The sequence below is a fragment of the Neoarius graeffei genome, chromosome 1 (genome assembly GCF_027579695.1).
Source record: "Neoarius graeffei isolate fNeoGra1 chromosome 1, fNeoGra1.pri, whole genome shotgun sequence".
Lineage (NCBI taxonomy): Eukaryota > Metazoa > Chordata > Actinopteri > Siluriformes > Ariidae > Neoarius > Neoarius graeffei.
In genome coordinates, this window is record NC_083569.1 from 124,847,376 (window position 1) to 124,871,948 (window position 24,573).

A 24,573-nucleotide genomic window follows, 5' to 3' on the forward strand; every position below is an offset into this window, starting at 1 on the left:
AACAGTAATGACGTAAATACCGGCGCGACGGACTAGTGTCCGAAAGCGTCTTTTGATTTTACCAATGAGCTCACTGTATAGTCCTCTATATAGTAATTCCCTATATAGGGAGTCGGGAGTAGTGAACGAGTGAGTGATCTCGGACACAGCCAGGGACAGCTTTTCTGCTCACTCGAGTCACTTTAATGTCCGCCACAACCGTAAACTCAACACCATGATCCATGACCTCCTCACATTACACCATATCATTCCACCAACCTTCACCATCACTAAGCTTACAGGCACGGTGGACCGTATTCACGAGTTCCTGATCTAGACAAAGGAACAGAACACAACTTCCACATGTACAGTATGTGCTGTAATTATTATTATTATTATTATTATTATTGAAATTCCACCAACTCTTTCATTAAAATACAATCCCGATTCCAAAAAAGTTGGGACAAAGTACAAATTGTAAATAAAAACGGAATGCAATGATGTGGAAGTTTCAAAATTCCATATTTTATTCAGAATAGAACATAGATGACATATCAAATGTTTAAACTGAGAAAATGTATCATTTAAAGAGAAAAATTAGGTGATTTTAAATTTCATGACAACACATCTCAAAAAAGTTGGGACAAGGCCATGTTTCCCACTGTGAGACATCCCCTTTTCTCTTTACAACAGTCTGTAAACGTCTGGGGACTGAGGAGACAAGTTGCTCAAGTTTAGGGATAGGAATGTTAACCCATTCTTGTCTAATGTAGGATTCTAGTTGCTCAACTGTCTTAGGTCTTTTTTGTCGTATCTTCCGTTTTATGATGCGCCAAATGTTTTCTATGGGTGAAAGATCTGGACTGCAGGCTGGCCAGTTCAGTACCCGGACCCTTCTTCTACGCAGCCATGATGCTGTAATTGATGCAGTATGTGGTTTGGCATTGTCATGTTGGAAAATGCAAGGTCTTCCCTGAAAGAGACGTCGTCTGGATGGGAGCATATGTTGCTCTAGAACCTGGATATACCTTTCAGCATTGATGGTGTCTTTCCAGATGTGTAAGCTGCCCATGCCACACGCACTAATGCAACCCCATACCATCAGAGATGCAGGCTTCTGAACTGAGCACTGATAACAACTCGGGTCGTCCTTCTCCTCTTTAGTCCGAATGACACGGCGTCCCTGATTTCCATAAAGAACTTCAAATTTTGATTCGTCTGACTACAGAACAGTTTTCCACTTTGCCGCAGTCCATTTTAAATGAGCCTTGGCCCAGAGAAGACGTCTGTGCTTCTGGATCGTGTTTAGATACGGCGGCTTCTTTGAACTATAGAGTTTTAGCTGGCAACGGCGGATGGCACGGTGAATTGTGTTCACAGATAATGTTCTCTGGAAATATTCCTGAGCCCATTTTGTGATTTCCAATACAGAAGCATGCCTGTATGTGATGCAGTGCCGTCTAAGGGCCCGAAGATCACGGGCACCCAGTATGGTTTTCCGGCCTTGACCCTTACGCACAGAGATTCTTCCAGATTCTCTGAATCTTTTGATGATATTATGCACTGTAGATGATGATATGTTCAAACTCTTTGCAATTTTACCCTGTCGAACTCCTTTCTGATATTGCTCCACTATTTGTCGGCGCAGAATTAGGGGGATTGGTGATCCTCTTCCCATCTTTACTTCTGAGAGCCGCTGCCACTCCAAGATGCTCTTTTTATACCCAGTCATGTTAATGACCTATTGCCAATTGACCTAATGAGTTGCAGTTTGGTCCTCCAGCTGTTCCTTTTTTGTACCTTTAACTTTTCCAGCCTCTTATTGCCCCTGTCCCAACTTTTTTGAGATGTGTTGCTGTCATGAAATTTCAAATGAGCCAATATTTGGCATGAAATTTCAAAATGTCTCACTTTTGACATTTGATATGTTCTCTATGTTCTATTATGAATACAATATCAGTTTTTGAGATTTGTAAATTATTGCATTCCGTTTTTATTTACAATTTGTACTTTGTCCCAACTTTTTTGGAATCAGGGTTGTAGGAAAATTAGATCATTCACCAAACCAGTTACACAAAAATAAATCTCATCTCACACCATTATAGTTACAGTAATCATCTCATTAGCTCCAGATTTGTAGTTAATTACTGATTCACCCAAACCCGTGGATTAAATGGTTTCCTTCTGTCCGTGTGCAGATGAATCAAATGGAGACATTGTGATGTTTTGATTTTCAGTGTAAATTTATTGAGTTATGGGGTTAATAGTGATCACTGACAACACACAGCAGGACACGGCACGTCTTAGACTAGAGAAACAGGAGGAGAAGGAGGAGAGTCAGCAGGAAACACAGAGGTAAATACCACACACTACTCTTCTACCTTAAACACATACACGCTTCCTAATTTACACATTTATACTGTAATAAATAAACAACAACAACAACAACAACAATCCTTGGACTCAAAGCCCTCAAATCGATAAACACAGGACTGCTTCGTACAAAACGTTGGAATTTACAACCACAGAAATGAAAGCACAAGAAAATGAGAATTCAGTGTGACAGCAACATTATTCATTTAGTTTATATAAAATCCCAGAATGAACTCTGCACAAGAAACAATAATTAACAGTTATTCCACAAAATCAAGTCGTACATGAGCTGATAGCTGATGAGGTGTGTAGCACCGAGTTGTCCATAATCCATGTACGACGAGATTGAGTGGAATAACTGTTTTATTCTCTCCACATTCACTGGATTTTGAGAAACAGAGCATTTTTATTTTTATTTTTTGCAAATTCGATCAGTTAAAAATTTACACAAAACGTCCGACAAAATCATTTCCACTTAGAATGTAAACAAACCGGCGACCCGACAGGAGCAATTTGTGAAAAATGCGATAATAATAATTCTTGGGAAAAAAATGCGTTCTTAACGTCAAATACTTTTATTCCATATTTTGTTGCTTTTTTGGGGGGTTTTGTTTTCAAGTAGAGTTTTTACTTCATCCTCGGTTGGTTCAGCAACACGCTCCGCCATTTTGTTTTTCTCTACTCATGGGATATGAGCTAATATCCTAGTAGTAGAGTAGCCAATCAGAGCGTGCGATTGTTCATATCCAGTGAATGTGGATAGAATAATAATAATAATAATAATAATAATAATAATCCAAATATAAAGTAAAGATCCATTTCTATATTCACATCAAACCACTATGCAATTTTTACATTTCAGTTCAATTAATTTTATTGCAATTAATTCAATTAATTTGCAAATGTCATCAAGAAGTATCAGTAATCATCTACGTATGTGAAAGACGGCAATTATAAAAATACAGATATTATCACAGGTACTTTAATCTATAATAATAATAATAATAATAATAATAATAATAATAATAATTCAAGAACAGAACATGATGAAAAATCCATTTAAACACACTGATTTTATTTATTTATTTTATTTTTTCATGTTAACGTTTAAAATGAACATCATGGCCCATTAGTAGAAGAAAACTTCACATTTTAGTTCATAACTATATCTACACACAGTCTTTCACAGAAAGAAGAGATTTCTCACACACACACACCTCTAGGTTTGAATATAATACACAGTAAAACCTATTAGCAGCATCCAGATGAGTAGAATATTGAAAGATAAGTGGGCGTGGCCCTGCTGCTGCTTGTCCTGGGTCAGTGCTAACACGCTTGGCTAAGTTAATTGGCTTGGGCATGTGGGATGAGAGAGTGAAGTATTCAGAGTTGAGTTAAACACGCAGTGAGGATTTAATACTGAAATTTCGCATTCAGACACGAGGTTAGGACGGAGTTCAGCAAAGTTCTCGGCCTCGCCTAGAAAACGTCACAGGAAAAAGATTGTTCTTGTGTTATTTTTCAACATAGTCTCCTTTAACTTCAACGCACTTGGTCCACTGATGTTCATGTTTCGCTATCCCTTCATAGAAGGTCACATCTTGAGCCTCCAGATCCTCCTCAACAGCATGGATGACTTCATCACTCTGAAAATGGCGACCATGCGAGTGGAATTTCAGTTTGGGTAACAGATCGGAGTTAGACGGTGCCGGGTCGGATAAATAAGGCGAACAAGGCAACAGTTCAAAGCCACATTCGGCTGCTCCTGGCCCTGTCTCCTGTGCTGTGTGGATGGCGCATTGTCCTGCAGCTACAGCACGCTGGCTTGAGGCTTTCTTTCCTCTCCTTTTTTCTGTGATTGCTTCTTTCAGTTTAGTTTTTGTAAACAGCGATATAAAGCTTTATAGTATACAGTTACGCCCCAAAATGGAGTTACACACGCTTCCTGTTTCCGGGTGAGGCCGAGAACTTTGTGAGATACCTTCGTACATTAGAGTTACTCGTGCAGGGCGGAGTTTGTCTAAAACAGAGGCGTGTCTCAGTTATTCTTGATCCTAACCATACGACCAATCCAAAGAGTGAATTAAAGGTGTGATAAAATCATTTACATCTCACAAAAATGTTACAGTGTTAACAGTCAGAGCAGGATATTTACAGCGCCCTCCACAATTATTGGCACCCCTGGTTAAGATGTATTAAAAGCTTTAAAATAAATTCAATTTTTATTGCAGAAGCATAATCTCACACTGAAAATTGTAGAAAAATGGCACCCATAACAATTCCTAGAAAATAAAATGTAATTGAAGCATTTCTGTCATTTCTACTGTAGTTTATAAAGTTGATCAGAGTATCTAGGAACCTTTAATTCATCACATCCTGTTTCCCTGGGGTATAAATATGATGTGACACAGAGGCCTATTTCTCTTATCCACTCTTCAACATGGGAAAGACAAGAGAACACACCATTCAAGTAAGGCAGATGTGTGTCGACCTTCATAAGTCAGGCAATGGCTACAAGAAAATAGCCGCTCGCCTACACCGGCCCATATCTACAGTCAGAGGAATCATCAAGAAGTTTAAAACAACTGGAACAGTGGCAAACAAGCCTGGACGAGCATGCAAGTTTATCTTGCCACCACGCACAGTGAGGAGGATGGTAAGAGAAGTAAAAAGTTCTCCAAAGCTCACTGTTAGAGAATTGCATCAAAGAGTAGCATCTTGGGGTCACAAAGTCTCCATAACAACCATCAGGCGCTATCTACATGCCAACAAGCTGTTTGGGAGGCATGCACGGAAAAAGCCTTTTCTCACTTACAAGCATAAACGTAAACATCTGGAGTTTGCTAAGCAGTACTGGGACTTCAACTGGGACCGTGTGCTTTGGTCAGATGAGACCAAGATAGAGCTTTTTGGCAACAAACACTCTAATACATCACAAAAGATGAGTATGCGGAAAAGCACCTCATGCCCACTGTGAAGTATGGGGGAGGATCGGTGATGCTGTGGGCCTGTTTCTCTTCCAAAGGCCCCGGGAACCTTGTTAGGGTGCATGGCATCATGAACTCTTTGAAATACCAGGACATTTTAAATCAAATTCTGGTGGCCTCTGCCCGAAAGCTGAAGATGGGTCATCACTGGGTCTTTCAGCAAGATAATGACCCTAAACATGTGGCCAAATGGTTCACCAGACACAAAATCAAGCTCCTCCCATGGCCATCTCAGTCCCCAGACCTCAACCCAATTGAAAACCTGTGGGGTGAGCTGAAGAGGAGAGTGCATAGGAGAGGACCCAGGACTCGGGATGATTTAGAGAGATTGTGCAAAGATGAATGGTCGAAGATCCCTCTCTCTGTATTCTCCCATCTTGTGAAATGTTTTATAGGAGAATATTAAGTGCTGTCTTGTTGGCAAAAGGGAGTTGTACAAAGTATTAACATCAGGGGTGCCAATAATTGTGGCACACATGATTTCATGTAAAAGAATTATTTCTTAATGTGGGATTTTTTTTCCCACTGAATAAATGCACTTGAATTAAAGGTTGGATTTTTCTCTTTTTTTTTTTTTTGCATTGTTGTCCTATATTATTTAAAAAAAATGAATTTATTAGAAGTCTAAGAACATATCTTAACGAGGGGTGCCAATAATTGTGGAGGGCGCTGTACATTATATTACAGGTATTGAGCAGATGCTCTTATCCAGAGCGATGTACTGTACAGTGTACCCAGAGCAGCCTGGGGGGCAGTTAGGTGCCTTGCTCAAGGGCACTTCAGCCATTCCTGCTGGTCCAGGGAATTAAACCAGCAACCTTTTGGTCCCAAAGCTGCTTCTCTAACCATTAGCCCATGGCTCCCCCAGGTAAAATGTAAAATATTACTCTGCACTGGATCAAGTGCTATTCTCTGTGCTGCTGAATGATGACTGTGGAACATTTTGTTCAATTAAACCAGTGATCAATGTGATCATTACAGCGAGGATGATTCATAGAGTGATCTACTGGTGAAATACAAAACTCCTATTAGTTTTATTTCAACACTTGCAAAATTTTCTCACTCATCATAGTATTTTTCATTTTTTAATTATCTCTTGCTTTTGTGTTACATTCTAGTACATGTGAAAGGAAAAAAAAACTATTTCTTTCTGAAGTCCATATTTTCTATCCCGATATTAGTCCTGTGCAAAAGTCTTAGGCACATGTACAGAAAGAAATGCTGCAGACAAAAAAAAATGGCTTAAAAATAATGAAATGAAATGTTTCAACATTAAAAAAATGCCGATAAACAGTAATCAGTTCCCCATAATAAATGAAACAAAGTCAATATTTGGTGTGAGACGACCCTTTGCTGTTTACACGTCCAGTGAGGTCAGTTTTATGCGGAAATGATCTGTAGGTTTTCCTGAGCGTCTTCCAGAACCAGCCACAGTTCTTCTGGACACTTTGACTGTCACACTCACGTCTTCATTTTACACCAAAACCCAGCAGCCTTCATTATGTTTTCTTTTTTCATCTGAAAAGTGCTCTCTTGTGGAATACGCTGCTCAGATACAAACTTTTTTTCTGTAACATTTAATTTTGTGCTGGAAAAAACCCAAACGTTTGGACTCGATAACGTAGCCGTCATAAAGTAGAAATCTATAACAAAGTTTGTATGGAAAAAAATAGGGGGACTCAGGCCCTGTCCACACGGCAACGGATTCAGGTGAATCCAATAAAATTGTTCATCGTTTTGGCCTGGCGTCCACACGGCACCGGCGTTTTTGGGTGCCCCAAAACGATATTTTTTGAGAACGGGTTCCAGAGTGGAAAAATCTGGCAACGGCGCTGTTGCGAAGTCGTCTGGATGAGTAGAACAGATTTGTTTACGATGACGTCACAACCACATGACTAGAACAAGCAGCACTCTCGCGCGCATCATTCGTAACAACAACAGCTTTTCTTTTAAATAAACAAGTAACTGAACCATTTCTTGAATTTCTTTTTTTTTTATTGGATAAGACTGCTTTTCAAAATGTTCACACACAATAAGAAAATTAAGTTATATAAAACTATGCACACTAATAAAACTAATTTGTACACACAGAAGGCACAATTTCCTCACGTAGTCGCAGCCATCTTCTTGTTGTTGTTGTGTGTTTGTTCCTGTGAGTGCTTCACGCCAGGTAGAAGAAGGGGTTTATGCGCATGCGTCCTACTTCTTCTATTGTTCTGGTGTCTCCGATGGGACCGTCTTACAGCGCACATAGAGGTGTGGCATGTGTATTGCATCATTTTCAGCAAGCGTTGCGTTGCCATATGTACCTGATATTTTACTGATCCGTTGCCCATGTGGACGCGATATTTTTTTTACCCGCTAAAAAAAAAATCTCGTTGCCGTTGTCGTGTGGATGTAGCCTAAGACTTTTGCACAGGACTGGGTTTTTTTTTCAGGTTAAAGCAGAGTGTTTGTGTTTAAAGGTAGTGGTTTAGACACTAATGAAAAACGCTGTAGAAATTCGGACGATTCCGGCCAAGGAAAGTCTGGGAACCTTGAGGTGAGAACTACACACAGGTGATGTGAATAATCTGAATATGGAGATCAGAAAATCCTCTGAAGCAGCTGCGTAACCTGACTCTGAACACCAGGAATTTTCCTTACAGAAATACTGAAGTCACCGACTCCGAACTCGTCCGGATGAAAGAGAACCCACTCAGAACTAGTTAGCAAAAAAGTTAGCATTGCTAGCACATCTGTACAGACTCCAGTTCCAGTGTTTCTATAGTGACATGTTTGGTCCAGTGTTCAACTGATTCCAGAAAGCAGCCCTTTTAAATTTTGCTAATACTGTTACGCAAAAACGAAGCGGACTCGATGTACAATGCTAGTGCCTATGTGACGTGCTAATTCTCTAATGCTAATAGCTAACAAACTTAATTTATTTTTTTTTATCTTCAGAAAAAAAATTCCCCGAACAGTTTCCTGTTATAAGAGATTATAAGTAGCAAAAGAACACCTTGACGGAAACATTCAACAAGGACAGAATGGTGACATTGAGAGACGAAGAGACGAAGCCCAGTTATGATTCATAAAGCAAACAAGTGAATTCAGAGAAATTCAGAAATATGTAACGCTTGCTCAGGCACGACTGTGCACTCATAACCAAATTAGTAACTCATTAACCATCTCCTCAGATTATATCCTGCTTTCAGTTAGTCGCCCTTTTTAATCACACACACACACACACACACACACACACACACACACACACACACACACACTACATTTTATCACGACATATTTGTCAGAACTTCTACAAATTAAATATCACACGGATAAACGTTAATGCTTATGCTAGTAGTGCTAATACAAAACCTCTCTCTCTCTCACACACACACACACACACACACACACACACACACACACACACACACACACAATAAAGCATTTTCTATCAAAAATATATATATAAAAATATTTGTCACCAAGAATAATTGTTTTTACACACACACACACACACACACACACACACACATCTCTTTTTTAACTCAAAAATATTTCGTAGTGCCACAACGAATTAAACACGACACTAATATCTTCTAATTATTATACGGCGTCAGCAGTTATGCTATCTTTACGTCGCTAGCAGCAAATGATGCTAATGCTGCTAGAAATGAGCAGTAATCATGCTAAATGTCACTATAAACCTCTTTTACACACCGACACAAAACACAGAAATGACTTTTCCGCCATAAAACATTTGATATAGCTATTAAATTAAATTGGAGCCATTTTTTTTTTAAATCGTATTAAAGGCTAATGCTGAAATGAGAACACTGGAGTGCTAATAGCTGAGTGCTCATAATAAACCTCTTTCACACATGCATGCGCATTTAAAATGGCGCTTAGTATAGAAAATAAAAACATCCATCTTTTCTAAGAATTCAGTGTGGCACTAATGACTGCTTAAAATTCTTAGCAAAGAGGCTAAAGCTAATGTGTCACTGGGGGAATAAATGGTACAGTAGGTGCCACGTGCCACAACAAAGCCTCTGTTTTATTCCAGCCGCGATCGCTGAAGTCTCCAGAGATGCAAGATCTCGAGTCACCCCCCCGAAGTCAGGTTACGAATCATCCCTTTGAGAGCTAAATGAGTGAAACGTCCTCACAATGGTGCAACAGACCCTTTGAGAAGGGAACGTGAGACCCTTTTCAAGTGGGTCCCTTTGTCATGTCAGGTCTTTTAATGTCTCTGAAAGAAGCTGACTGTTCAGTAGTGGGTAATAAGACAACACCCCCTTTTTTCAGTGCAGGATCTACAACGACCTCTGTTATGACCTTTCCCTTTAATCCGCTACTTAAGGGAATGATGATGCAGGTTGTTTTTGGAAGATTGTTACTTGATATTTCAACTTAAATCCAAAGGGATAGTTCCTCCTGAAAGAAGGATGACACAATTCAGTTGGGGGAACCACCTTTTTGTGCTCCTCAGGATTCCAGAGGTCCTGATTTTGCAAAGTGACAAGAATTTCAGGGTTAACAAGGGCATTTAGCTAGTTAGCTCAGTTATATTAATGGCAGCTTTATTTAGCTAACTAACTTAAGTATTATATTGTACAACCCAAATTCCAAAGAAAGTGGGATGCTATGCAAAACTAAATAAAAACAGAAGACAACATATCAGATGTGGAAACTGAGAAATTTTATTGTTTTTTGAAAAATATATGCTCATTTTGAATTTGATGTCAGCAACATGTTTCAGAAAAGTTGGGACAGGGGCGTGTTTACTGCTGTGTTGCATCACCTCTACTTTTAACAACACTCTGTAAATGTTTGGGAACTGAGGAGGCCAATTGCTGCAGTTTTGAAAGAGAAATGTTGTCCCATTCTTGCCTGATGTACAATTTCAGTTGCTCAACAGTTTGGGTCTCCTTTGTTGTATTTTGCATTGCATAATGTGCCAAATGTTTTAAATGGGAAACAGGTCTGGACTGCAGGCAAGCCAGTTTAGCACCTGCACTCTTTTACTATGGAGCCATATAGTTGTACCGTAATACATGCAGAAAGCAGTTTGGTATTGTCTTACTGAAATAAGCAAGGCCTTTCCTGAACAAGACATCGTCTGGATGGCAGCATATTGCTCCCAAACCTGTATACATCATTCAACCTGGATGGATGGTCCCTCTCTTTTTTTTTAGCCCAGAGGACGTGGTGTCCATGATTTCTAAAAATAATTTCTACTTTTGATTCGTCAGACCTCGGGACAGTTTTCCACTTTGCCCAGTCCATCGTAAAAGAGCTCGGGCCCAGAGAAGATGGCGGTGTTTCTGGATATTGTTTATATCTGGTTTTAACTTGCGTTTGTGGATGCAGTAATGAAGTGTTTTCACAGACGATGGTTTTCTGAAGTGTTCCTGAGCCCATACAGTGATTTCCATTTACAGACATGTGTCTGCTTTTAATGCAGTGTCTCCTGAGGGCCTGAAGGTCACAGGCATCCATTGTCAGTTTTCAGCCTTGTCTCTTGCATACAGAGATTTCTCCAGATTCTCTGAATCTTTTAATGATGTTATGGACCATAGATGATGTGATCCACAAATTGTGTGCAGTTTTACACTGAGGAAGGTTATTCTTAAATTGTTGCACTGTTTGCAGACGCAGTCGTTCACAGAGTGGTGAACCCCGCCCCTCTGGGAGGCTCTTTTTATACCCAATCATGTTACTGGCCTGTTGACAATTAACTGAATTAGTTTTTTTTTAATGTTACACAAATTTTTCAGTTTTTTGTTGCCCCTGTCCCAACTTTTCTGAAATGTGTTGCTGGCATCAAATTCAAAATGAGCAAATATTTTTCAAAAAACAACAAAATTTCACCATTTCAACATTTGATATGTTGTCTTTGTACTAGTTTCAATGAAATATAGGGTTTCCATGATTTGCAAATCTTCACATTCTGTTTTTAATTATGTTTTTCACAGTGTCCCAAGTTGTTTGGAACTGGGGTTGTATAATTAAAATGAAGCAATAAGAAAGAACAGGGTGTGTGCTATGGTGATTTTATCACAGGTAAGGGTCTTGGGTACCTCAGGTCTTAGGTACGATGTGAAGTGGAGTAAATCCCCCTTACCTGCACAATAAAAGCAATATGATAAATTTCATTGTTCAATTAAATAACTGAATCTATTATTAATAATTTTTGCAATTCTTCCTCCATGCGTTGCAATCTGTTAGCAGTAAGCATTGGTTACTAAGCAACATGATAGTTAACACTTCCATTGGTCTATTAATACACATTTCAGTTATTGTGATGTGCTCACAGGTGTGTGTATATCAAATAATATATATTTGCTTTAAATGCAGCTCAGCAACCAAATTTTATCATCAATAATTTATGTTTGGCATGCAGAAATAAATAAAAGCCTTGTCACTCAGCAAAGTCAGGACAGACCCTGTTTTAAAGTGATATGTTAGCAGGTTAATAAGGAAACCTATTTTATCTGTACCAGTCCAAGTTATTTGCAGGTGTGGACATCGTAGACACGCATACACTCCTGACAGCGGACATAGCAGCACCAGTGGAAGACACAGTGACATTTCTCTTTGCGTTCCTCTGTCCTCGTATTGTGTCCTCGGCCACAGCAAAGCAGCTCGCAGCCATCGATGCCATGTGACGTCAGGTTACACGTGCGATCTCGCGTCCCAAATGAACCCGTCTCTGTGTTTGGCTCACAGAAATTGGGTGAACTTTCATAGTAGACGAGGTCTGTTTCCGTGGGTGGCTTAAAGAAGGCATATTTGGGCCGCAGAGTTTCAACCCAGCCTCGAGACTCTCTGTGTTTCTCCACCACCATCTCAGAGGCGCTATCGTATTTGTCCTTCATGTAGTCACCAATTTTGCGAAAGTCTGGCTGTGAGAACCAGCACGTCTTCACCTCGCAGCTTCCGGACAATCCGTGACACTTACACTTCAGGTACATGTGCTCGCTGATGGACTGTGGAAACATGAGAGAGCAGTGAGGTTAGCTTTACTAAAGTCCTGTTTACAGGATAAAACAGGGGAACTATAGTGGTAGGCAAGTGAGGTGTGTCCAGATAAATGGTATTTAATAGTACTATGTGGTACTATGTGTTGAATCAAGTGGCAATCCATAGTAAGGTATATTCAGTAAAATGGTAGACAGTAGTGAAGTAAATTCAGTAAAACTGAAGTCAGTAGTAAATATTATTCAGTAAAATTATAGTTTGTATTGAAGTAAATTCAATAAAATGTCAGTAGTACAGTATATTCCACAGTAAAGTATATTCAGTATATTGGCATAAAGTGATGAGTAAAATGATGGTCAGTTGTAAAGTAAATTCAGTAAAATTGTAGTCAGTAGAAAAGTAAATTCAATAAAAATGTTAGTCGGCACGGTGGTGTAGTGGTTAGCGCTGTCGCCTCACAGCAAGAAGGTCCGGGTTCGAGTCCCGTGGCCGGCGAGGGCCTTTCTGTGCGGAGTTTGCATGTTCTCCCCGTGTCCGCGTGGGTTTCCTCCGGGTGCTCCGGTTTCCCCCACAGTCCAAAGACATGCAGGTTAGGTTAACTGGTGACTCTAAATTGAGCGTAGGTGTGAATGTGAGTGTGAATGGTTGTCTGTGTCTATGTGTCAGCCCTGTGATGACCTGGCGACTTGTCCAGGGTGTACCCCGCCTTTCGCCCGTAGTCAGCTGGGATAGGCTCCAGCTTGCCTGCAACCCTGTAGAAGGATAAAGCGGCTAGAGATAATGGATGGATGGGTATTTAGTTGTAAAGTGTTCAGTAGAATGGAAGTCAGGAGTAAAGGATGTTAGCAAAATGGCGTTAAGCAGTAAAGCATTTAGTAAAATGATATTCAGTAATAAAATGTTCAGTAGAATGGATGTCAGTAGTAAAGTGTTCAGTAGAATGGATGTCAGGAGTAAAGTGCATTAGCAAAATAGTGTTCAGCAGTAAAGTGTTCAGTAAAATAGTATTCAGTAATAAAGTGCTCAGTAGAATGGATGTCAGGAGTAAAGTGCTCAGTAAAATGGTATTCAGCAGTAGTGATCGTTAAATGGTATTCAGCAGTAGTGTTCTGTAAAATGGTATTCAGTAGTAAAGTGTTCAGTAAAATGGTATTCAGCAGTAGTGTTTGGTAAAATGGCATTCAGTAGTAAAGTGTTCAGTAAAATGGTATTCAGTAGTAAAGTGTTCAGTAAAATGGTATTCAGCAGTAGCGTTCGGTAAAATGGTATTCAGCAGTAGTGTTCAGTAAAATGGTATTCAGCAATAGTGTTTAGTAAAATGGTATTCAGTAGTAAAGTGTTCAGTAAAATGGTATTCAGCAGTAGTGTTCTGTAAAATGGTATTCAGTAGTAAAGTGTTCAGTAAAATGGTATTCAGCAGTAGTGTTCTGTAAAATGGTATTCAGTAGTAAAGTGTTCAGTAAAATGGTATTCAGCAGTAGTGTTCGGTAAAATGGTATTGAGTAGTAAAGTGTTCAGTAAAATGGTATTCAGTAGTAAAGTGTTCAGTAAAATGGTATTCAGCAGTAGTGTTCGGTAAAATGGCATTCAGTAGTAAAGTGTTCAGTAAAATGGTATTCAGCAGTAGTGTTCGGTAAAATGGTATTCAGTAGTAAAGTGTTCAGTAAAATGGTATTCAGCAGTAGTGTTCGGTAAAATGGCATTCAGTTGTAAAGTGTTCAGTAGAATGGAAGTCAGGAGTAAAGTTTGTTAGTAAAATGGTATCCAGCAGTAAAGTGTTCAGTAAAATGGTAAAATTTTCAGTAAATAATAATCAGCAGTAGTGTTTATTTTAACTGTAAACACTCACGATCCTGCCAGCCTCATTGTTGTGGCGGTTCATGGCAGATCGGGCATCAGGTCGGTTCTCGCGTGCATCAGCAAATTCTCGTGACACCATGATTCCGAAGTGAACATCCTCACTGCAGCCGCCCCACTTCCACCCCTCCCCCGGGGGACCTTTATGCATCATATCACAGCCACAGATAGTAGCTGAACCATCAGCACACCCTCGAGTCACGGCAAATGCTATTCCTGCAGATGCGATGGCATGAACGAATGCAGCTTCTCTCGTGGCTGTGGAACAAAATAAAGTGGAACAAAAAAATTAGCCAAGCATAACATTGCCAGCAGAAAATTACCTGGAATAAATGCCAACTTATAATAAAACAGAAGAAAAATGTAAGAAGCAGCAGATTGGAAGATAAGCATGGGATAGCAGTATATTAGGCAGAAAGCTTTGGCAAGTTTGTAGAACAATTTGATGATGAATGTGAAATTAGTGCTGCAAAATAGCAGAAAGTTTAGCAGACAAACGAGACATTAAAAAAGAGGAAATTATGTGTCAAGTTTTGATGAGTAAAATGGTAGCCAGTAGTAAAGCGTGGTGAGTGAAATGGTAGTTAGTATTAAAGGGTGATGAATAAATGGTAGTCTAGGAAAGTGTGATGAGCTAAATGGTAGTCAGTAGTAAAGCGTGATGAGTAAAATGGTAGTCAGTAGAAAAGCGTGATGAGTAAAGTGGTAGTCAGTAGTAAAGCGTGATGAGTAAAATGGTAGTCAGTAGTAAAATGGTAGTCAGTAGTAAAGAGTGATGAGTAAAATGGTAGTCAGTAGTAAAATGGTAGTCAGTAGTAAAGTGTGATGAGCTAAATGGTAGTCAGTAGTAAAGCGTGATGAGTAAAATGGTAGTCAGTAGTAAAGTGTGTTCAGTAAAATGGTAGTCAGTAGTAAAGCATTATGAGTAAAATTGTAATCAGTAGTAAAGCGTGATGAGTTAAATGGTAGTCAGTAGTAAAGAGTGATGAGTAAAATGGTAGTCAGTAGTAAAGCATGATGAATACAACTGTAATCAGTAGTAAAGCGTGATGAGTTAAATGGTAGTCAGTTGTAAAGTGTGATAAGCTAAATGGTAGTCAGTAGTAAAGTGTGGTGAGTAAAATGGTAGTCAGTAGTAAAGCGTGGTGAGTAAAATGTTAGTAGTAAAGCGTGGTGAGTAAAATGGTAGTCAGTAGTAAAGCGTGGTGAGTAAAATGTTAGTAGTAAAGCATGGTGAGTAAAATGGTAGTCAGTAGTAAAGTGTGGTGAGTAAAATGTTAGTCAGTAGTAAAATGGTAGTCAGTAGTAAAGTGTGGTGAGTAAAGTGTTAGTCAGTGGTAAAATGATAGTCAGTAGTAAAATGGTAGTCAGTAGTAAAGTGTGATGAGCGAAATGGTAGTCAGTAGTAAAGCATGATGAGTAAAATGGTAGTCAGTAGTAAAGTGTGATGAGTAAAATGGTAGTCAGTAGTAAAGCATTATGAGTAAAATGGTAGTCAGTAGTAAAGTGTGTTCAGTAAAATGGTAGTCAGTAGTAAAGCATGATGAGTAAAATGGTAGTCAGTAGTAAAGCGTGATGAGTAAAATGGTAGTCAGTAGTAAAGCGTGATGAGTGAAATGGTAGTCAGTAGTAAAGCGTGATGAGTAAAATGGTAGTCAGTAGTAAAGCGTGATGAGTAAAATGGTAGTCAGTAGTAAAGTGTGTTCAGTAAAATGGTAGTCAGTAGTAAAGCATTATGAGTAAAATTGTAATCAGTAGTAAAGCGTGATGAGTTAAATGGTAGTCAGTAGTAAAGAGTGATGAGTAAAATGGTAGTCAGTAGTAAAGCATGATGAATACAACTGTAATCAGTAGTAAAGCGTGATGAGTTAAATGGTAGTCAGTTGTAAAGTGTGATAAGCTAAATGGTAGTCAGTAGTAAAGTGTGGTGAGTAAAATGGTAGTCAGTAGTAAAGCATGGTGAGTAAAATGTTAGTAGTAAAGCGTGGTGAGTAAAATGGTAGTCAGTAGTAAAGCGTGGTGAGTAAAATGTTAGTAGTAAAGCATGGTGAGTAAAATGGTAGTCAGTAGTAAAGTGTGGTGAGTAAAATGTTAGTCAGTAGTAAAATGGTAGTCAGTAGTAAAGTGTGGTGAGTAAAATGTTAGTCAGTGGTAAAATGGTAGTCAGTAGTAAAATGGAAGTCAGTAGTAAAGTGTGATGAGCGAAATGGTAGTCAGTAGTAAAGCATGATGAGTAAAATGGTAGTCAGTAGTAAAGTGTGATGAGTAAAATGGTAGTCAGTAGTAAAGCATTATGAGTAAAATGGTAGTCAGTAGTAAAGTGTGTTCAGTAAAATGGTAGTCAGTAGTAAAGCATGATGAGTAAAATGGTAGTCAGTAGTAAAGCGTGATGAGTAAAATGGTAGTCAGTAGTAAAGCGTGATGAGTGAAATGGTAGTCAGTAGTAAAGCGTGATGAGTAAAATGGTAGTCAGTAGTAAAGTGTGATGAGTAAAATGGTAGTCAGTAGTAAAGTGTGATGAGTAAAATGGTAGTCAGTAGTAAAGCGTGGTGAGTTAAATGGTAGTCATTAGTAAAATGGTAGTCAATAGTAAAGTGTGATGAGTTAAATGGTAGCCAGTAGTAAAGTGTGATGAGTAAAATGGTAGTCAGTAGTAAAGTGTGATGAGTTAAATGGTAGCCAGTAGTAAAGTGTGATGAGTAAAATGGTAGCCAGTAGTAAAGTGTGATGAGCTAAATGGTAGTCAGTAGTAAAGTGTGATGAGTAAAATGGTAGTCAGTAGTAAAGTGTGATGAGTAAAATGGTAGTCAGTAGTAAAGCATTATGAGTAAAATGGTAGTCAGTAGTAAAGTGTGTTCAGTAAAATGGTAGTCAGTGGTAAAGCATGATGAGTAAAATGGTAGTCAGTAGTAAAGCGTGATGAGTAAAATGGTAGTCAGTAGTAAAGTGTGTTCAGTAAAATGGTAGTCAGTAGTAAAGCATTATGAGTAAAATTGTAATCAGTAGTAAAGTGTGATGAGTTAACTGGTAGTCAGTAGTAAAGCGTGTTGAGTAAAATGGTAGTCAGTAGTAAAGCATTATGAATAAAATTGTAATCAGAGTAAAGCGTGATGAGTTAAATGGTAGTCAGTTGTAAAGTGTGATAAGCTAAATGCTAGTCAGTAGTAAAGTGTGGTGAGTAAAATGGTAGTCAGTAGTAAAGTGTGGTGAGTAAAATGGTAGTCAGTAATAAAGCATGGTGAGTAAAATGGTAGTCAGTAGTAAAGCGTGATGAGTAAAATGGTAGTCAGTAGTAAAGTGTGGTGAGTAAAATGGTAGTCAGTAATAAAGCATGGTGAGTAAAATGGTAGCCAGTAGTAAAGTGTGATGAGTAAAATGGTAGTCAGTAGTAAAGTGTGATCGGTTAAATGGTAGCCAGTAGTAAAGTGTGATGAGTAAAATGGTAGCCAGTAGTAAAGTGTGATGAGCTAAATGGTAGTCAGTAGTAAAGTGTGATGAGTAAAATGGTAGTCAGTAGTAAAGTGTGATGAGTAAAATGGTAGTCAGTAGTAAAGCATTATGAGTAAAATGGTAGTCAGTAGTAAAGTGTGTTCAGTAAAATGGTAGTCAGTGGTAAAGCATGATGAGTAAAATGGTAGTCAGTAGTAAAGCGTGATGAGTAAAATGGTAGTCAGTAGTAAAGTGTGTTCAGTAAAATGGTAGTCAGTAGTAAAGCATTATGAGTAAAATTGTAATCAGTAGTAAAGTGTGATGAGTTAACTGGTAGTCAGTAGTAAAGCGTGTTGAGTAAAATGGTAGTCAGTAGTAAAGCATTATGAATAAAATTGTAATCAGAGTAAAGCGTGATGAGTTAAATGGTAGTCAGTTGTAAAGTGTGATAAGCTAAATGCTAGTCAGTAGTAAAGTGTGGTGAGTAAAATGGTAGTCAGTAGTAAAGTGTGGTGAGTAAAATGGTAGTCAGTAATAAAGCATGGTGAGTAAAATGGTAGTCAGTAGTAAAGCGTGATGAGTAAAATGGTAGTCAGTAGTAAAGTGTGGTGAGTAAAATGGTAGTCAGTAGTAAAGCGTGGTGAGTAAAATGGTAGTCAGTAGTAAAGCGTGGTGAGTAAAATGGTAGTCAGTAGTAAAGCGTGATGAGTAAAATGGTAGTCAGTAGTAAAGCGTGGTGAGTAAAATGGTAGTCATTAGTAAAATGGTAGTCAGTAGTAAAGTGTGATGAGTTAAATGGTAGCCAGTAGTAAAGTGTGATGAGTTAAATGGTAGCCAGTAGTAAAGCGTGATGAGTAAAATGGTAGTCAGTAGTAAAGCGTGGTGAGTAAAATGGTAGTCATTAGTAAAATGGTAGTCAGTAGTAAAGTGTGATGAGTTAAATGGTAGCCAGTAGTAAAGTGTGATGAGTTAAATGGTAGCCAGTAGTAAAGCTTGATGAGTAAAATGGTAGTCAGTAGTAAAGTGTGTTCAGTAAAATGGTAGTAAGTATTAAAGCATGATGAGTAAAATGGTAGTCAGTAGTAAAGTGTGATGAGTAAAGTGGTAGTCAGTAGTTAAGTGTGTTCAGTAAAATGGTAGTCAGTAGTAAAGTGTGTTCAGTAAAATGGTAGTCAGTATTAAAGCGTGATGAGTAAAATGGTAGTCAGTAGTAAAGCGTGATGAGTAAAGTGGTAGTCAGTAGTAAAGTGTGTTCAGTAAAATGGTAGTCAGTGGTAAAGCATGATGAGTAAAATGGCAGTCAGTAGTAAAGCGTGATGAGTAAAATGGTAATCAGTAGTAAAGTGTGATGAGTAAAATGGTAGTCAGTAGTAAAGTGTGTTCAGTAAAATGGTAGTCAGTAGTAAAGCGTGATGAGTAAAATGGTAGTCAGTAGTAAAGTGTGATGAGTAAAATGGTAATCAGTAGTAAAGTGTGATGAGTAAAATGGTAGTCAGTAGTAAAGTGTGTTCAGTAAAATGGTAGTCAGTAGTAAAGCGTGATGAGTAAAATGGTAGTCAGTAGTAAAGTGTGATGAGTAAAATGGTAGTCAGTAGTAAAGTGTGATGAGTAAAGTGGTAGTCAGTAGTAAAGTGTGTTCAGTAAAATGGTAGTCAGTAGTAAAGTGTGATGAGTAAAATGGTAGTCAGTATTAAAGCGTGATGAGTAAAATGGTAGTCAGTAGTAAAGCGTGATGAGTAAAGTGGTAGTCAGTAGTAAAGTGTGTTCAGTAAAATGGTAGTCAGTAGTAAAGTGTGATGAGTAAAATGGTAGTCAGTAGTAAAGCGTGATGAGTAAAATGGTAATCAGTAGTAAAGTGTGATGAGTAAAATGGTAGTCAGTAGTAAAGTGTGTTCAGTAAAATGGTAGTCAGTAGTAAAGCGTGATGAGTAAAATGGTAGTCAGTAGTAAAGCGTGATGAGTAAAATGGTAATCAGTAGTAAAGTGTGATGAGTAAAATGGTAGTCAGTAGTAAAGTGTGTTCAGTAAAATGGTAGTCAGAAGTAAAGCGTGATGAGTAAAATGGTAGTCAGTAGTAAAGCGTGATGAGTAAAATGGTAGTCAGTAGTAAAGCGTGATGAGTAAAATGGTAATCAGTAGTAAAGTGTGATGAGTAAAATGGTAGTCAGTAGTAAAGTGTGTTCAGTAAAATGGTAGTCAGTAGTAAAGCGTGATGAGTAAAATGGTAGTCAGTAGTAAAGTGTGATGAGTAAAATGGTAGTCAGTAGTAAAGCGTGATGAGTAAAATGGTAGTCAGTAGTAAAGCGTGATGAGTAAAATGGTAATCAGTAGTAAAGCGTGGTGAGTAAAATGGTAGTCAGTAGTAAAGTGTGATGAGTAAAATGGTAGTCAGTAGTAAAGCGTGATGAGTAAAATGGTAATCAGTAGTAAAGTGTGATGAGTAAAATGGTAGTCAGTAGTAAAGCGTGATGAGTAAAATGGTAGTCAGTAGTAAAGCGTGATGAGTAAAATGGTAGTCAGTAGTAAAGTGTGATGAGTAAAATGGTTGGTTTGATCACGTGAACATTTGTAATATTCTCCACAGTTATGATGGAATAAACAACCCCATATTAGATTAAAAGTTTATCTTATGAGGAATTTATTATATTCACACTAATATTACCTGCAGTTAGCTTGTAAACCTGTGAGTGTACGTACATGGCAGTGTTAGCATGGCAGAGAGATGAATCAGTGAGGCTCAAGCACATCCTCCTAAATGATGGTAAACACACTCGCACCACAGACCTGTAATTACACAGGCTCGATTAAACAGCTCCTTCATCGCTCAAGGCTAAAGTACGCCATGCAGCACTGTGCTTTCCTCACTCAACGGCACAATGTTTTACTTACAACAACCGCAGTTTTGATTAAGACAAAATAAAAAATCAGTTATGAAACACAGGAGCTGCAGATATCGTGTGCCAAGTCCTACGCTAATGCTGATACCAGCTTTCATCTTTTCCAGCATGCAGCTAGCACCTGTGATAAATCCAGTGAAGTCTTGTGCGGTCTTGTACGGCAACGTGTGTGTGTGTGCGTGTGCATGCGTGTGCATGTGTGTGTGTGTGTACGCGTGGAAATATAAATTAAGCCATTCTTTCTCTACAGCAGGTTTGAACTAGTTAGAGAAATTAAAGGTGCAGAAAACGATGTTGCAACCAACTTTGATGCCAAACCGCTGAGAGAAAGAACTTGAAATGAGCTCTTGATATCTTGGCATATTAAGTGCTGACAACTTTCTGTCATTAATACATTTTATTACGAATTTACAGTGGGACAAAAAAGTATTTAGTCAGCCACCAATTGTGCAAGTTCTCCCACTTAAAAAGATGAGAGAGGCCTGTAATTTTCATCATAGGTACACTTCAACTAGGAGAGACAGAATGGGGGGAAAGAATCCAGGAAATCACACTGTAGGATTTTTAATGAATTAATTGGTAAATTCCTCGGTAAAATAAGTATTTGGTCACCTACAAACAAGCAAGATTTCTGGCTCTCACAGACCTGTAACTTCTTCTTTAAGAGGCTCCTCTCTCCTCCACTCGTTACCTGTATTAATGGCACCTGTTTGAACTCGTTATCAGTATAAAAGACACCTGTCCACAACCTCAAACAGTCACACTCCAAACTCCACTATGGCCAAGACCAAAGAGCTGTCAAAGGACACCAGATACAAAATTGTAGACCTGCACCAGGCTGGGAAGACTGAATCTGCAATAGGTAAGCAGCTTGGTGTGAAGAAATCAACTGTGGGAGCAATTATTAGAAAATGGAAGCCATACAAGACCACTGATAATCTCCCTCGATCTGGGGCTCCACGCAAGATCTCACCCCGTGGGGTCAAAATGATCACAAGAACGGTGAGCAAAAATCCCAGAACCACACAGGGGGACCTAGTGAATGACCTACAGAGAGCTGGGACCAAAGTAACAAAGACTACCATCAGTAACACACTACGCCGCCAGGGACTCAAATCCTGCAGTGCCAGACGTGTCCCCCTGCTTAAGCCAGTACATGTCCAGGCCCATCTGAAGTTTGCTAGAGAGCATTTGGATGATCCAGAAGAGGATTGGGAGAATGTCATATGGTCAGATGAAACCAAAATAGAACTTTTGGGTAAAAACTCAACTTGTCGTGTTTGGAGGAGAAAGAATGCTGAGTTGCATCCAAAGAACACCATACCTACTGTGAAGCATGGGGGTGGAAACATCATGCTTTGGGGCTGTTTTTCTGCAAAGGGACCAGGACGACTGATCCGTGTAAAGGAAAGAATGAATGGGGCCATGTATCATGAGATTTTGAGTGAAAACCTCCTTCCATCAGCAAGGGCATTGAAGATGAAACATGGCTGGGTCTTTCAGCATGACAATGATCCCAAACACACCGCCCAGGCAACGAAGGAGTGGCTTCGTAAGAAGCATTTCAAGGTCCTGGAGTGGCCTAGCCAGTCTCCAGATCTCAACCCCATAGAAAATCTTTGGAGGGAGTTGAAAGTCCATGTTGCCCAGTGACAGCCCCAAAACATCACTGCTCTAGAGGAGATCTGCATGGAGGAATGGGCCAAAATACCAGCAACAGTGTGTGAAAACCTTGTGAAGACTTACAGAAAACGTTTGACCTCTGTCATTGCCAACAAAGGGTATATAACAAAGTATTGAGATGAACTTTTGTTATTGACCAAATACTTATTTTCCACCATAATTTGCAAATAAATTCTTTAAAAATCAGACAAATGTGATTTTCTGGATTTTTTTTTCTCATTCTGTCTCTCATAGTTGAAGTGTACCTATGATGAAAATTACAGGCCTCTCTCATCTTTTTAAGTGGGAGAACTTGCACAATTGGTGACTGACTAAATACTTTTTTGCCCCACTGTATATGATCTTTTTATACAGACACTTCTGCTATTCCATGGAACAGTCATGTGAGTTCATACTAATAAACTGAGAAATCTTTAAGCAACATGTAGTTTAAAATATTACTGCATCGCCCTGGAAAAGGATGTCACCACTGTAGCCTACTTGCTAACTGACTCGTTAATTGGTGGTTAGCATATCAGATTAGCACACTACATAAATTCAAACACCCAGAGGAAAATGGGCACAAATTATTTCTTCTTCTTCCAAATATACCAAAAAAACTTTTGTTTTAGTTTTATTCTTCTGGGAAAATGATTAAAACATTTTAACGATTTGTCCTGTGGTCATCCAATTAAATGCTCTCTGGAACGTATATGTCATGCCCCCATGGGCGTGTTCAGCTCATTATTAGTCAACATGACATGATTTGTCAGTGTGGTTTTGGCTGTGCATCTTCACACACACACAATTCCTTTTTCAAAACATTGCTTGGTGGAGATAAATAAATAAATAAATAAATAAATAAATGATTGGAGTTTATTCCTTTGGCAGAGGAAAATGTCTTTTTCCCAACTCACTGCTGTTCAATGCCAGAATGTCTCCACCTCAGACTGAATGAGAACTCGATTAAACCTCTGTACAGTCTCTTCAAAAACAATAACAACACAACCTCAATCAGGATAGAGGGAGAAGCAATAGAGGAAGTAGAGAGTTTCACCTATCTTGGAAGCGTAGTGGACAAAATGGGTGGGACCGATGCTGATGTAAAGGTACGGATTGGAACAGCAAGAGCAGCTTTCCACCAGCTGAGGAATGTCTGGAGATCGTCGGAACTGCCACGCAATATCAAAATCAGGATGTTTAACTCCATGGTAAAGCCCATACTTCTGTATGGCGCAGAGACCTGGAGGACAACGGCCAACACCATGAATAAAATACAGGCCTTCATCAATACCTGCCTCAGATGGATCCTAAGAGTATACTGGCCAAATACCATCAATAACCTGGAGTTGTGGTGCCAAACAGGACAACAGCCTGTAGAAAAAGAGATCCTCCAAAGAAGATGGAAGTGGGTTGGCCATACCCTTCGCAAACCTGCATCAAATACCGCAAGACAGGCCCTCTTCTGGAACCCACAAGGGAGAAGGAAGAGGGGCAGGCCAAGAAACAGCTGGCGTCGTGACCTAGATGCAGAGGTGAAGAGGTCTGGCTATACATGGGGACAACTGGAAAAGATCGCCCAGGATCACGATGACTGGAGAGCACTTGTTCGTGGCCTATGCCCAAAACCAAAATTGGGCGGTAGGCGTAAGTAAGTAAGTAAGTAAGTAAGTAAGTACAGGCTCTTCATCAGTAGTATAATGTTATCTACCACTCAGAAACATCAGACATGTCCTGGTGAAGACCATGCAGCTCTTTACCACCACTGACGCTGATGACACTTGATTTCATACATGAACCGTATAACTCCAAAAACACACAGGACCTCATCAGCTAGGACACCAAACAACCTTCTGGTCACAAGTTCGCAGCTGGAACCTCTGAACCACCACTTCCCCAATCCGACTTCATGCTAAAATAAATGCCGACACAGATCGTGTATCGTAGAGCCCGTGGTGTTCTGGCTTAGCAATTTAAAGAGCATTTCCAGACGGACATTAGCAATAAACATTAGTCATTAGTACAGTATTTTGTTGGTTTGTGGAGTGTGTGTGAATGCCGCTATTCCTTTCACTATAAAAACACCCACTTTTTATGATCAGGAAGCCTGAGAGTGTTTTCTTATGGCTGGAGGACAATGACATGGCAGAGACGAGAGGTGGAGGGATGAAGGAGGAGGAGAGAAGATTAACTGCACACAGACACACTATAATTCACATTCTTCATAAAAAAAAAACTACGACTCCTCAGTCATTCATACTTTAGCTAAGAGAGGAAAAAAAAACCCTCTGCGGAGTCAAACCAATTCAAATCTCAGTTTATTTTGAAATTAAAAATTAAATTACCCAGTCTCTCTGTTCCGTTTCATTTTGAACTGGGAAAAGAAGGAACTTTGATTTTATTTTTTGTTTTTCTCAGCA

At 39.1% G+C, this 24,573-nt stretch overlaps 1 protein-coding gene across 2 annotated transcripts in view; it reads right to left on the reverse strand.

Moving 5' to 3' along the window:
• Positions 1-3,197: 3,197 nt before the first annotated feature.
• Positions 3,198-24,573, reverse strand: part of wnt3a (wingless-type MMTV integration site family, member 3A) — an 82,362-nt gene continuing 60,986 nt past the window's right edge. Inside the window, exons 3-5 of one of the 2 annotated variants that reach the window (XM_060916600.1) lie at positions 14,158-14,423; positions 11,828-12,316; positions 3,198-9,761 (exon numbers count right to left, since the gene is read on the reverse strand). In XM_060916600.1, the coding sequence (XP_060772583.1) occupies positions 11,837-12,316; positions 14,158-14,423 (746 nt within the window). In that variant the 3' untranslated portion in view covers positions 3,198-9,761; positions 11,828-11,836. Of the gene's footprint in view, positions 9,762-10,089; positions 12,317-14,157; positions 14,424-24,573 lie in introns of those variants that run through there. The other variant, XM_060916592.1, reaches the window with a different exon arrangement.